The sequence below is a fragment of the Balaenoptera musculus genome, chromosome 15, assembly GCF_009873245.2.
Source record: "Balaenoptera musculus isolate JJ_BM4_2016_0621 chromosome 15, mBalMus1.pri.v3, whole genome shotgun sequence".
In the NCBI taxonomy this organism is placed as follows: domain Eukaryota; kingdom Metazoa; phylum Chordata; class Mammalia; order Artiodactyla; family Balaenopteridae; genus Balaenoptera; species Balaenoptera musculus.
Genome location: NC_045799.1, coordinates 65,835,010 through 65,849,301, shown reverse-complemented (window position 1 = coordinate 65,849,301; position 14,292 = coordinate 65,835,010). Strand labels below are relative to the sequence as shown.

Below are 14,292 nucleotides of genomic sequence, written 5' to 3'. Positions count from 1 at the left end.
AGCCCCCGACAACACAGAACTACCCAGTCCAACATGTTAATCGTGCCAAGATTGAGAAATCCTGCTTTAGAGTGATTAAATTCATTTGTAAAAGGTGACAAAGACCTTAACTCAGCACAGTGTCTCCTAAAACAAAACCCCAAATGACACACAGCATAAGTTCAGTGGGTTTTAATTAGGTGAAAGAACTTTTCAAAAGAAGTGAGCCATATTCCTATTATCCCAGACCACACAGAAGCACATCCCAGGGCTCCCCTTCAGATCACAGAATGAGTGCATAATTGCCCTGGGATGATGTCTTAGTATTGGACTGCCTGCAACTCATAAACCAACCTGCTCCAACTGTGCCAGCTGGCTTGAGGATAGTCGCTTTCCAACTGCACCAGTCAGGATAGACTAGTTAGTCTGAGATAACAAGCAATCCCCAAATCTCAAGGGTGTGAGACATTTCTTGCCCATTCTACATGTCCAGTGTGAATTGGCAAGGGTCTCTGCTCATTGTAATTATCTATCAGGGGCACAGTTGGCAAAGGCTCCACCAACTTTTGATGCCACCATCTCAACATATACTTGTGTGGTCACTGCCACAGGGTAGCACTGAAGAGCTCATGCCAGGAGTTAAATGTGCAAGAACTTGTCACCTGGCCCCACCTCACTGCCAGAGGCCCCGGGAGTTATAACCTTCCTATGTGCCTGGAAGGAAAGAAGATCAGATAGAGATGATTATTAGAGCTCTGTACTGACCGCAAGAGACAGACTAACCAAAGAGACAGGTCTTATTTGGAGAGTGGTTATCGAATTAGATGGGCCAAAGTCAAATACATTCTTAATCTGGTACTCCCAACCCTGTGGCAGAGCCAATGGAGAATCTAGAAGAGATATAAGGCACATCCTGGCCCCTTTAGGAACTTGTGCTCTTGCTACAAAGAGGAGACATATAAGTAAAGAAATGCACCTTCCTTCATAAACATAAAACCCAGAGCCTATAAGGGTATCCCCTGAAGTAAAATTTGCTGATGAGAGAGTGGAGGTGGGACCCTGAATCATGACTCTGTACCTAAGGTTTACCTTCACTTGTAGTCCCTCTTTGCTACTCTCTAGCACTGCCATGCTGACTTCAGGGGGGAACTACTCTCCCTTTAATATTGTAGTTCTAGTGTTGTCATAAACCTCTTTACAGCTGGGACAAACTATAATGTTCAAACTAAACTTTGCTAAAGGCCTGAAAGGTCAACAGAGAGAGATCTAGATGGTCTGGCTTAAGGTCAAACAGTTTTTGTAGGGCTCAAGTTACTCAGTAGGTATGAGCTTCCCCTTAGTCTCTTACTTCTTCCTTAATGAGCCACCAGGATGCTCCTCCTAGACATTTAGACCCCTCCAATACCAAGAGAGGCTGAGGCCTCCTCAACTTGAGTCATACTTCCTGTTTCATGTCCGTAGACCTGCCCCTTCCTAGAATGATTGGAATTGGAAATGAGCCCACCCTTCAGGGGAGCCCTTGCATGCCAACACACACACACACACACACACACACACACACACACACACACACACACACACACAGATGTCTTTTCCTTGCAGACTAGTGTGTTGTCCCCAGCTTCCAAATACCAGGTGGTACCCACATACTGTGGAATCTGATCCAGCTAGAAAATACATCCTGGGTTGGTGAGATGGATTTGATGGCCCCTCAAAAAATTACCTAATTCTTTTTGTAGAAATCTGAGTGTAGAAAACTGAGTCTCAGAGAATGATGTTGATGATGGGGATGGGGGTAGGAGAGTCATATCCCAAAGAAGTATATATAGGATAATCTTAATTTTCTAAACTATATGTATTTGTAAAAGCTGTAATTGAATGCTTTCTATATGCTAAGCATTGTACTAAATGCTTTATAAGCATTGTTAGCCACAATGACGTAAGATAGGTATGCAGTTATCTCTACTTCTAGACAGATGAGAAACTGCTAATAAGTGGCAAAAGTTGGAGCCCAGAAACTGGCTATAATTGGAGCTCAGTACTGTCTCATGCCAGAGTTCTTGCCCTGAACCACATTTCTATAATGCCTTTCACATTTATGTACACATACACGCAAATGTCCAGACAAATGTCTGGAAGATGCCTAAATGTTAACAGTTACCTTTGTTGGAATTATTGGTGATTGTATTGCTTTTCTTTCAGTTTATCACTATTTTCTAATTTCTAATATGGTGAACATGTATTATTTTTGTAGCAATCATAATACCAAAAAGGCCTGGTCTCATCCCAAGCTGAGCATGGTTTTAGCAACCCTGCGTCTCAGCAGAGCTCCTTGGCTGGAAGAATTCTCTATTTTAGGTTATGACCAAGTTCATTATGGGCTCAACTTCTTCTTCTGTCGGTTGTCCCCAGGGGAATGTAATTATGGAGGCCGAGTGACAGATGACAAAGACAGAAGGCTCCTGCTATCCCTTCTGTCCACATTCTACTGTAAGGAAATTGAGCAGGACCATTACTGCCTTGCTCCTGGAGACACTTACTACATCCCTCCTCATGGCTCCTACCAGGTGAGGGGCAGGGGAGGGAGAGGTCCCTCTGTCCCCCCAGAGGGGCTTGGCAGTCTCCATGTGGCTAGGGTTGCAGTGTATCCAAGGAGGGCCCAGGGATAGCTTGGGCTTCCTGACTCGGGTCCATAAGCTATTTCAAATCTTCCCAAAAGCCTACAAGATAGACATTATTACTGTTTAATGAATGCTGGGCATTTGGTAGACAAGATCTTTCAAAATATGGGGTCCATCTGGGGAGAAGGGGGAGGGATGTTTAAGATGAAGACTTGGTAGTGAACAGGATGGAAATTGCTACTTGAAATCAAAGGTTCAGAAGGTGGCAAAGAGAGGGACAGAAAAACTGGATGGGAGAATGATAAAAGGAAGAAGAAAACAAGAAATCTGAAGGAAGAATGAAAAGGGCTTACTTTCATCGAGTACCTGTTAATATGCCAAAGCCTTATTCCTTCATAACCTCATTTATTTTCCCACTTACAGATAAGGAAACTGGGCTTTCAGGTGACTAGCTCAAGGTTACACAGTTGGGTTAAGATGGAGCTAGGATCCAAATCCTGTTCTGCCTGAATCCAAACCCAATTTTTGTCTCCAAAGCTAAGACTGCTGGGGGAGCAGGGAGGAAGCCAGCAGAGGTGGGAGGGGAGATACTCAGTCCATCTACCTTCATACTCATACTCACTCCTCCAAAACCTCTATGAGGGAAAGCTTGGGATGTCTTGGCCCTGATGGTGTGTGCGTGTGTGTGTCTATGGCCTGTGCTACCGAAACAGTGTGATTCCTGCATGGGTCTGCTCTGGCAAAACCTTGGGTGATCTGTGGGACCCCAAGGAACCTGAACTTATGTCAACTGAAGATTTCCTTTCCAGTCCTATATTGAATATCTCAGGAACCTCCCTATCACAGCCCACCCAGAAGTGTTTGGCCTGCACGAGAATGCCGACATCACCAAAGACAACCAGGAAACCAACCAGCTGTTTCAAGGGGTGCTGCTGACCCTCCCTAGGCAGTCAGGAGGGAGTGGCAAGTCCCCTCAGGTAACCAGGCTTGAATTCAACTTCCCAGGCAATTTTTCATCTAGTGGGCATGCAGTATTGTGGCTGATGACCAAGAAGGCAGAAAAGTGGAGGCCTGGCAGACCCCTGAGGGAGGATATGGGTGCTCTGGTCTTACTGCTAAGAGTCTTTAAATACTGAGCTGGAAGAGCACCAGTGTTTCTAAAATGTCAGCTATTCCTGTATAACCTTCATGATTCATTGCTATATCCACATATCATCTGTATTCCATTTACATAATACTTAAAACTAAATCTCTTTTGCTTAAAAACATTTATTTAAAAAACTGCACATCAGGACCATAAGTGGAAACCCAGTACCATTTCCATAATGTCGTGACAGCCACAAAAAGAAAACAAAGGCTAAACATCATTAGGTTCTTCCAGATGCTGCTGATGTCTTTCTGGCTCCTTGGGAAAAGGGGAGGATCAGCAAGGGTTACAGAGCAGTCTCAGCCCTGACCGGAGACTTTCTCCTTGAAGGGAATGAAAAGAAAAAGGTGGCCAAAACTTGACAAGAGAGTGACTTTCTCATCACGTGATTCAACGTTATTTGCTCCATGTCCTGGAAACACCTGGAATCATTTTGGGTGTCTCTTGTGATCATTCCACACATTGTGAAGGACTGATCCTGTCCACCCTCCTTGGTCTACAGATGAGGGCAAAACAAACCCTACAAGAAGTGACCCACTTCAAGGCATTCAGAAACACAGAGGCAGTGCCACGCCCAGAACCACATCTCCTGACTCCACCCTGATCTCTCCTTTCCTTCTCTTCCCTTCTCCAGCTTCTGAGCTACTCCATGTTCAACCCTGCTCAGCTGTGGACTTTGCATACAGTTGGCCTTGCATATCCACAGGTTCTGCATCCTTGAATTCGACCAAAGATTGAAATATTCAGAAAAAAAAATTCCAGAAATTTCCAAAAAGCAAAACTTGCATTCACCCCACTTCAGCAATTATTAAAAAGCATTTACATTGTATTTACAGTTATTTACATAGCATTTACATTGTATTAGGTATTATAAGTAATCTAGAAATGATTTAAAGTATGGGGGGGAGGGGTGATGTGTGTAGGTTATATGCAAATACTACACCATTTTCTATTAGGGACTTGACCATCTGTGGAGTTTGGTCTTGCAGCCAGTCCCTAGTGGATACCAAGGGATGATTGTATTTGGTTTCTCAATTTGGTTCATAGTACCATAAGTGGTAATATGTGTGAAGATAAAGCAGCCTGGTTTGTGTGTCTCAGCTTAGGGATGGAAATTCCCCTCACAGTGGGAAGAGGGAAGAAAGTGTACATTCCAGCCTCCTAGAGCCAAAGGATGGCAGAGCTGTGTTTCTCTCCCACACCCACGTCCCACTCCTCCTCTTCCTACTCTTCCTCTAGGCCTGTCCCCTCCCTACTTGGCTAAACTCACTGCCATGGGCTATTCTTTTTTTTTTTTTTTTTTTTTTTATTTTATTTTATTTATTTATGGCTGTGTTGGGTCTTCGTTTCTGTGCGAGGGCTTTCTCTAGTTGCGGCAAGTGGGGGCCACTCTTCATCGCGGTGCGCAGGCCTCTCACTATCGCGGCCTCTGTTGATGCGGAGCACAGGCTCCAGACGCGCAGGCTCAGCAATTGTGGCTCACGGGCCTAGTTGCTCCGCGGCATGTGGGATCTTCCCAGACCAGGGCTCGAACCCGTGTCCCCTGCATTGGCAGGCGGATTCTCAACCACTGCGCCACCAGGGAAGCCCCTATGGGCTATTCTTAATGCTGAGGAATGGCCTACTGCCTTCCCAGGTGTCCATGTCACTGGCACAGAGCAAAGTCCCACCTGCACCAGGAGCTGGTCCTAAGGGGCTGGCTATGAGAGCCTGGGGAGATTGTCTCCCAGGGGTGACCTTGAAGATTGGAGGAGTTCTGCAGGGTTCAGCACTGCCCTGAATCTACCTGGCTGGCTGAGCAGGAATTCCCCACCTGGCCCTCAGGCCCTTGCTCAGAACTTTCATTGTTCAGCTTAGAGGTGGTGTCCTCCCTAAGGCTGGGGGCAGGGGTGGGGGGTGGGGGTGGGTGGGATGGGTATCCTCCTTCCCCTCAGGGCAGAATTGGCTTCTGTAGGAGAGTTCCCAGAAAGGTCCTGTAGACTGTGTTTAAAAAGACAAAGGCTCACTGCTTCAGGTTTAACTGGACAAAGCCACAGCCCGCTGGCCTTGTGTCTCATTCACCTCTCTAATGCTTACACTTTAAGGAAGTGGTTGAGGAGCTGGCCCAGGACCTACTCTCCAAGCTTCCCAATGACTTTGACTTGGAGTTGGTCGTGAAGTTGTACCCTGTGGTCTATGATGAATCTATGAACACTGTCCTAAGGCAAGAACTCATCAGATTCAACAGGTGGGCTGTACGGTCTTACTTGGATCCTGGGAGTTAGAGTGTGAGGGGTAGAATCTAATGGGCAGTAACTAGAATGGACACTTGATAAGGGTTGCTGTGAAGAGTTGGTTTGCCCTACCTTGTAGGAAGGGCTGTAAATAGGGCCATCCCAGCATGTGTTGGCCCAGGGTTAAATCACTTCCTTCTATTCATTCTCTCTCGTTCATTCGTATGACATCTGTAAACTGGGGTTAAAACCAATACCAAGCACAGGCTAATAGTAAAAGTAATCATTAAAGCCACTTTTATTGAGCCTTTAGTGCTAGTTATGGCTCCAAGCACCACTCATGCCTTTGCATTCAAACCACACAATAGTCTTTAAAAATATGCACAGTTAGTAATCCCTCTACCACTATTTTACAAATAAGAAAACAGACAGAAGGGCTAAGTAACTTGCTCAAGGTCACACAGTCATTCAATGGCAGAACTGAGTTTGAATCCAGGCCCTCTGATTCCAGAGCCCATGCACTTAGCCAGTATGTGAAATCAGGGTAAACTTAGAAAGGGGTGAGGAACAGTTCATCCCATTTTCGCTACCACAGGGGTAAGGAAGGGCTATTATAAGATGGCCATGGGGCTAAGGGTCTCCAGCCTTCTATTCTAGTCCCTCCTCACTTCTCCTCCAGGTACTAGAGCATAGAGCCCAGTGGGATCACCTTGATTTGATTTCTAGATAGTCAAAACTGAAAGCGTTCCCAAACACCATCTAGGCCAAATGAGGAAATTCATCACTTCTGCCTCCAAGTCAAGGTTCTTGCTGCTCCAAATGCTCTTAAGTGCTGCTGTCTCCATTTTGCTTCATTGGTCATTGCTCAGTTTTAGGGACAGCCCTGATGCCGAAAGACTAGTGAACTTGAAGAATGTCAACTAAGAATTTCTTGACTCCCTTAGTCTTAGGGTTACTCCCTAGAGTCAGTAGGCTGTTGGCCATGTGGATGACCAAGCTAAGTATGGGGGGTGAGTCAAAGATGCTGACTACTTGAGTCAGATACCTTGGTATGATGGGATGTAGTCCTCATTTATCCAGACACCAGGCCAATGACTTTCCTCCTCTGCCACTCATTCTCCGCTAAGGTCACTGGAGCTCTTGGTGGTTACAGGGGCCTTCACTAGCCTTTACCACTGGCCATTGTAATATAAGAGAAGAGGGTAACAGCAATCTTATATTCCAGTGATGCTCAGGATTAACTACTTTGGGCAATATTGTAACATACTTCCCTACTACCTTTTTTTTGCCTATTCACCCAGTGGTATGAGAAGCCCAAAATGACAGTTCAGCTTCCAATTCAGGGGAACCATTATTGTGTCTTCTAGGGCAAATATTCCTTCCTTGAGTACTAAAAATCTTGAAACTAGCAGAGCTCATAGTTTCAAGAATAGAAAGAAAACTTTTTCCAGTAGGTTTCAGGTATAATAGAGGTCTGTGGCATAATCCCGCAGAGGGTAGTTTTGCTCTTGACTCCTCAGCCAAGCACATACACCAATAACACGTTTGAACCTTAAATTCCTCTTAATATAAATGTTTAGTGGTTACACATCCAGGAATCCGTTTCTTGCGTTTGAGCATTCTCATGTCCATTTGGCTGGGATTCCATAAGTCTTTGGACATGACAAGCTCTCTCTGGTAGCAGATTCTTTGGCACTCTCAGCTGAATTCCCTCTGGACTTGATGAGGCCTCATAACAGAGAACAGAGAGAGAGACAGGTGATCTTGGCATCTTTCAGGCTGCCCTTCAGCTGCCTTTTCTCAGGTATGCATGCACCTCATAGTCTATAAAAAGAACAACTTTGGCAATATAGATCAGAAGCCTTAAAACTGCATTACCCTTTGACCCAGAAATTCTACTTTTAGTAAGAATATCATTATAAATTTCCGCAGTGATTAATATAGGTGGATCTTCCTAGTAATGTTGTTTACAGTGACAACAATCTAGAAATAATATGTTTCAGCGATAGAGGAACAGTTAAATTAAATGGAACACCTTGCAGTCATTAAAAAGGACGATTTTAGTTTGGTCTCTATTGAATTGGAAAGATGTTCCTTATATGCTAAGAGAGAAAAACAAATTACAAAAAACACATATATAGTATGATCCCATTAAAAAATAATTTGTGTTTACATATAGAAAAAGCTAGAAAGATATACATCAAAGTTATCTTTAGGTGGTGAGATAATGGGTGATTTAATTTTTTCTCATCTTTACAATTCTTCTATCATGAATGTATATTATCTGACTTTTTAAAGGGAGGAAAAGTAAAAGGAGACTTGGAGTCAGTGTACTTGGGGTAGAATGAGGTCACTGGAGAGCCAGGCTGAGTCTGCTCCTTTGTTCTTGCAGATTGACCAAAGTGGTTCGCATAAGCCTCATCGACCTTGGCCGAGCAATTAAAGGGCAGGTTTTGATGTCCTCAGAGCTGGAGGATGTCTTCAGTAGCATGCTTGTGGGTAAGGTGCCGGCCATGTGGATGGCCAAGTCCTACCCATCACTGAAGCCCCTGGGAGGCTACGTGGCTGACCTGCTAGCCCGCTTGGCCTTCTTCCAGGTACCTTGGAGTCAGGGTAACTGTGCACCTGGCATTCTCATTCAGGTGGAGAGGATGTTCTGAAATGACGGATTAGAGGCAGAGGGAGTAGGGCAGCCTCACAGCATCCGGGACTGAGCACCTACTGGAAACAGTCTTACCAGGGTTGAGGGCAGGAGGGAGACTTTTCAAAGTCCTTGAAAAGATTATAGCCTCTAGAGGCAGGAGTGGGAACCAGAATAAATGTCACAAACTGGTGTCTCATGGGCCACAGCTCATGGGGTAGTAGATAGATTTGGTCTGGCTGCTTGGTTATTTAAAAATTTGAGCTAGCATACGAACACTGGATTGTTACATATCAAAATACAGATGTTTGTCCTGCAAAAACAGGAAGACCTGAAACGATGGACCTGCATTCCTGCATGGCAACTATTGCTGGAGATGAGTGGCTGTGGCTCAGTTTAGACAAGGCACACACTCTCCACTGCTACAGTCCCTACCACGCTCTCCCGTATCCCTGACACCAGCCTGCACCTGCGCTTTTCTTAAAGTAGAGATATATTTCATTGCACTTTCGTTTCAAAGGAGGAAAATATAAGCTAAACTGAGAGGGCTGCCTGTTTCAAGAAAAATGAGAAAAAGCCTATTTCTTTATGGGACTCGTTGTATTACCTGCCTTTGAACAATCTTTGTTGTGTTGTTGACTTTGCATTTTTATTTCTGTGGCTCTCCAGGAATGGATTGACAACGGGCCTCCTGTGGTCTTTTGGATCTCTGGATTCTACTTTACACAGTCTTTTTTGACAGGTGTCTCTCAGAATTATGCTCGGAAATACGCCATCCCCATTGACCACATCGGATTTGAGTTTGAGGTAAGGGGCGTCTTGGGTTAGACCAACTCAAAGGGCCAACCAGAGAAAGCAGTGCTGTCCCTTTCCTTGAGTCCAAACATTTGGATCTGTTAAGGCTCAAATACTTCAGAGATGGTACAAATGAAGTATTTAGCATGACTTAAAGTAGCTCCAAAAGTTATTCCCAACAGAATCAGAGGATTCCTAAGGCTTTGTCTCTGTGTGTATAAAAAGAAATCTTTCCAGAGGAAAATTCTGCCACAGTTGTACTGAGAAAAATGAAAGCACCTTCCACATTGTTTATTCAACATGGTGGACTCTTCGTTTGGAAGGATGTTAATGGTCTTGTGTAGTGCTTTGCTTAAAGTCAAAGGAATGGCCAATAGTCAAGTATCACCCAGTCCATATTTGGAGAGAAAGTAGTAAGATGGACTGTTATAGAGCATTGTAGAATTTTAAATTCTATAGAAAGATCCTTTGAAATCATCTAGTCCGGAGGTCACAAACTGATTGCCCTAGGTCTTTATTTAGTTTATAAATGAACTTACCTTGATTGGCCTTTGAAGACAATGCTAAGCCAAAATTAATGCAATAAGAAAGCAAAATAACGGGAATAAACACTGGAAAAGAGATAAAACTATCTTTTTTTGATGTTGAAATGATTGTATACCTAGAAATCCTAAAAACACACCTATCAGAATTAATAGAATGTGTAAGATGACTGGATACTGGTTAAATATACAAAAATCCTTTTCCTATTCTAGCAATAAATACTTCGAAATAGAAATGGGAAAAACATTCCATTAACAATAACAAAAAGATTAGAATTTGAATGATTTTAAATGGAGCTCGTGCTCTCTGCTTCACCATAATCCCCTCCGCCCACCTATTCTTCTACACCTAGACCATTTTCTGCATTTACCAGAAGAAATTTATCACCTCTGAATCTAAACAGTTGTATGCTGGAGCTGGCTCATACTAACTCACCAGAACCAGTTAAAGCTGGTTGTTAAACAATTGATAGGCTGAAATTGACCATGGTGGGAGTCTTTACACCACAGAAATTGACAGAAACTACAAATCAAGGTTTCTCTTCTCCTGCTAGAGAACTGTTTTACCAGCATGCATCTGAACCTAACCCCTCACTACAGATCCAGGTTCAGAAAGGGGAAAGATTGTGCAAGGCCACTAAACTAGGTAACAGTTAATGTGGCCTCCTGGCTCTTACTTTAGTGCATTCTCTGTGCCTGCCATATATAAGGGCAGCATGCTAACTAGAAATCAGACCTGGCCCATGTAGCAGGCAGGAATATTATCAGAGAAGCCCCAGTGTCCTGGGAAATGCATCCTGGGAAAGGCAGACAGTAAAGCCAGTTTGTACTTTTTCAATCTCTTAATGCTGCCTCATTTAGGAAAATGGCAGATAATGGAACGCACAGCTTCCTGTCTTCCAGGTAACCACACAAGAAACAGTCATGGAGAATAACCCAGAAGATGGGGCCTACATAAAAGGACTCTTCTTAGAAGGTGCCCGTTGGGATAGGGAAACGATGCAGATCGGGGAGTCTCTCCCCAAAATCCTCTATGACCCATTGCCCATTATTTGGCTGAAACCTGGGGAAAATGCAATGTTTCTGCATCAGAACACTTATGTGTGTCCAGTCTACAAAACAAGTGCCCGAAGAGGTATCCTCTCCACCACAGGCCACTCCACCAACTATGTCCTATCCATTGAACTCCCAACCGACAGGCCCCAGAAGCACTGGATAAACCGAGGAGTAGCCTCACTGTGCCAGCTAGATAACTGATGGCATCTGTCTCAACACAGAAAATAAAAGGAATTTCATTCTTGACTAAAATCTAGCTTTCCTTTCTTGATAGTCACATGGGATGATGATGATGATGATGATGACCATTATATTAATGGAGCACTTGCTATGAGCCAGGTATTTTAGAGCATTTCTATAAAGTGGGTTATTATCCTTATTTTATGGCTGCAGAAATCGTGATATAGAGAAAGCAATATTTTCCAAATCAGATAGCTACTAAAATAGTGGAGCCTAGATTTGAACACAGGCAGTGGGACTCTTCAACCTAGACCTTTAGTCATGTGGCTAAGCTCCCTGGTGGGTTTTTGTTTTTGTTTTTGTTTTTTTCCCTATTATTTTGCTGTAACTGTCACTGATCTTTAATTGCTTCTCTCCTAGTCTATTCACATGGGCTAACATTAGGGCTTCTCATAGGTTGAAAGATGCTTGGGCCACTTTTATTTTTTAAAGGCTCTTGATATATTTAAAATTTACTTCTCACAACAATCTTATGCAGTATTATCATTATCTCCATTTCAGTGATGCAGATGGAGGCTTAGAAAAGTAACTAGCTCAATTTTACAGCTAGCCAGTGGTAGAACTGGGACCCCAATTCTTCTCCATTAGCCTACACAGATGGGCAGAAATTTCAGGAAGAAAGGAGACATGAGAGAACCATTATTTGTTGCTTGCCATGGTTTGTCCCTGGGCCTTTAGATATCTTGCTTGTACCTATGTTGGATATGATTGTCTCCCCCTCTAGAGGTTCAAGGAGACTAACTTGCCTACAGTTAGCCAGCTCTTTCACATTGAAAAGCCAGGTTTTGAGCCAAGGTCTGTCTGGCTCTAGAACCTATGCATTTTTCACTGCTTCACGCTGCCTCCTTGCTGAGGACTTCGCTATATTGTGATGTAGAATCTTAGAAGAGATGTGTAGTTCCAACCACCATGTCCAAGAAATTTCTTGTTTATCACTGTTTCTCCCCAGGGCCAGCTGGAAGAGAATCCTGAGGGAGATAAAAATCAAATTCTTGATATATTCTCAACCAACTCTCTCTTATAGCTCTTTGGCTCTAAATGGCTACTTCTAGGGCATTCCCTTGGTCAGTCTATAGGTGAGCAAAGACATAAGGCTTTTTGGGAATCTTAATGTGTCTGGCCTGGCTTCCCTGCCTCTTCACTAGAAGAAATGTCCTGACTTGGGGTCTTTGATTTTTCTTAAATGAAGCTTCTGAGAACCACATATAAACATATTCCAGAAAATTTGTTTCTTCATGGGAATGTGGAGCCAATCAAATTCTGATTGAGGACTTTGAATTCTGAGATCAGCAAATCATCTAATCCTAAGTGCAAAAGGGGAGTTCTCCAAATCTTGCCAGGGGCTGATAAAGAGACAGTGAGGTGGAGCCACTCTCTTTCAGCTCCAAGTAGGTAGCTTAAAAGCTGTTTCTTTAAGAAACATAACTTTTTCCAATAGAGGAAAGACAATCAGAATTAATAGATAGCTGGACCTGCCTTATTGTCTATTATTCCAAATAGATTGCTAAGCCATGTGAGATGGAAAGACGGTCAGGATCCCAAATCCCTGAATCTTCGACTGGCTAGGTAAGTCCGATTGTAAGCTGTAAGGCAGTGAGAAGTTTGCTAAGAGAACTGAATTTCTCTTACAGTTATCTAACTCCACCTTCAGCGGCAAAAGCTGAGGGAGGCAGGGACTGTTTCGTTCCTCAGGGGTCAAGGGACAGAATGTTCCTGTACGACGGATTAAATTTTTGTAACTTAAAAAATTTCCCTCAGTTCAAAAGATTCCCCTAAATTTAAGGTCATTTTCTGTTGGTGTCCATGTGGTAATTAATGTCCCCCTCCCGCCCCGCCCCCAGGAGAGAGCAGTAGGTTCTTCAGAAGTCCTGGTGAATTAGAGGCTGGGCCCTGGGGCCGAGATGGCCAGAGATCAGCTCCGTGAGAAGCTGTAGGCCCTGCCTATAAATACCTCAGCATATGACATCAGACAAACCTTGTCACCAAGCTAGTCCTTGCTCTTTAAAAATCTGGCTGTTGAGTAAATAGTTTTCAGTCCTTGTCAGCATTGGAAGAAAATTTCATTGAAAGAGGGGATGTAGGGGATACCTTTAAAAGACCAAAGAAGGAAATTTTATAGGGTTGGAGAGAAAAATGAAAAGAAAAAATTATAAACAAATAGGTTTCATGGAAAGTTTGGCAGGAAATTATGTTTCTGTGTAATAGAATATGCATCTTTGCAAAGGAGGCTAGGCATATAAAATTCACGTTTAGGGAAGATTCCTGGCACACAGAAGGTACTTAGAGGTTAGCTAGCATTAGATGGACTTCCATTTTGGAAGAGTCTGGGTAGGAAGGATGGTTTCTAACCCCTACAGCGTAAAACAAAAATTGCATATTCAAAATCACCTTGAATTACTTAGAAAGGGACAATGATGGAGACAGCAAGTCATGTTTCACTCAGTTCAGCACAGCCAGTTTTTCCTCCAATGCAAGAACAGGTCAGTGTTTCATTGACTGACCACCAGATGAAGCAGTTGGCTTGAGTTCACAGGCCTTATATTGCTTTAGAAATGCTTAACTTTAAACATCAGAACCACCTCTTGGTAGGGAAATGCTTCCACAATGAGATCAGATAGGAGAGTGACTGACGGAATAGCAGACTGATGTCTCCTGATTGAAGCGAGGCTGGGGTATGTGCTCACGGAATGGCCATGGAGGGGCCGACATGCCTGCCAGCACATTTACATTTCTCTCTCTCCATCAAAGGCCTATAGCTGCATTTGTGTTAAATATGTACATGCTATCTCTCTACTGACACAGTATGATATTTGCTCTCCATGTCACTGCCAAACCCTGTAATACTTACTTATCCTGAGCATGAAAAAGTATGTTCCTGCTCACAGGAACGGGTTTTGAAATTGAAATATACATATTTTGAATTAGAGAATCTGTGTGACAAGTGAATCCTAAATCTAGGTATGGGCAGGAAGTTATCAACTGCTGCTTTTGAGGATCACAAGGCCATTCTGGAAAACAGTACAGAGAGACCAAAATCACTAGAGATTTTTCTTTATTG

The 14,292-nt window shown here is 43.5% G+C and overlaps 1 protein-coding gene across 1 annotated transcript in view; it reads left to right on the top strand.

Moving 5' to 3' along the window:
* Positions 1-11,195, top strand: part of DNAH3 (dynein axonemal heavy chain 3) — a 211,811-nt gene extending 200,616 nt beyond the window's left edge. Inside the window, 6 exon segments of the mRNA XM_036824136.1 lie at positions 2,392-2,546; positions 3,410-3,577; positions 5,832-5,974; positions 8,353-8,557; positions 9,271-9,408; positions 10,842-11,195. Of these exon segments, the coding sequence (XP_036680031.1) occupies positions 2,392-2,546; positions 3,410-3,577; positions 5,832-5,974; positions 8,353-8,557; positions 9,271-9,408; positions 10,842-11,195 (1,163 nt within the window).
* Positions 11,196-14,292: the final 3,097 nt, after the last annotated feature.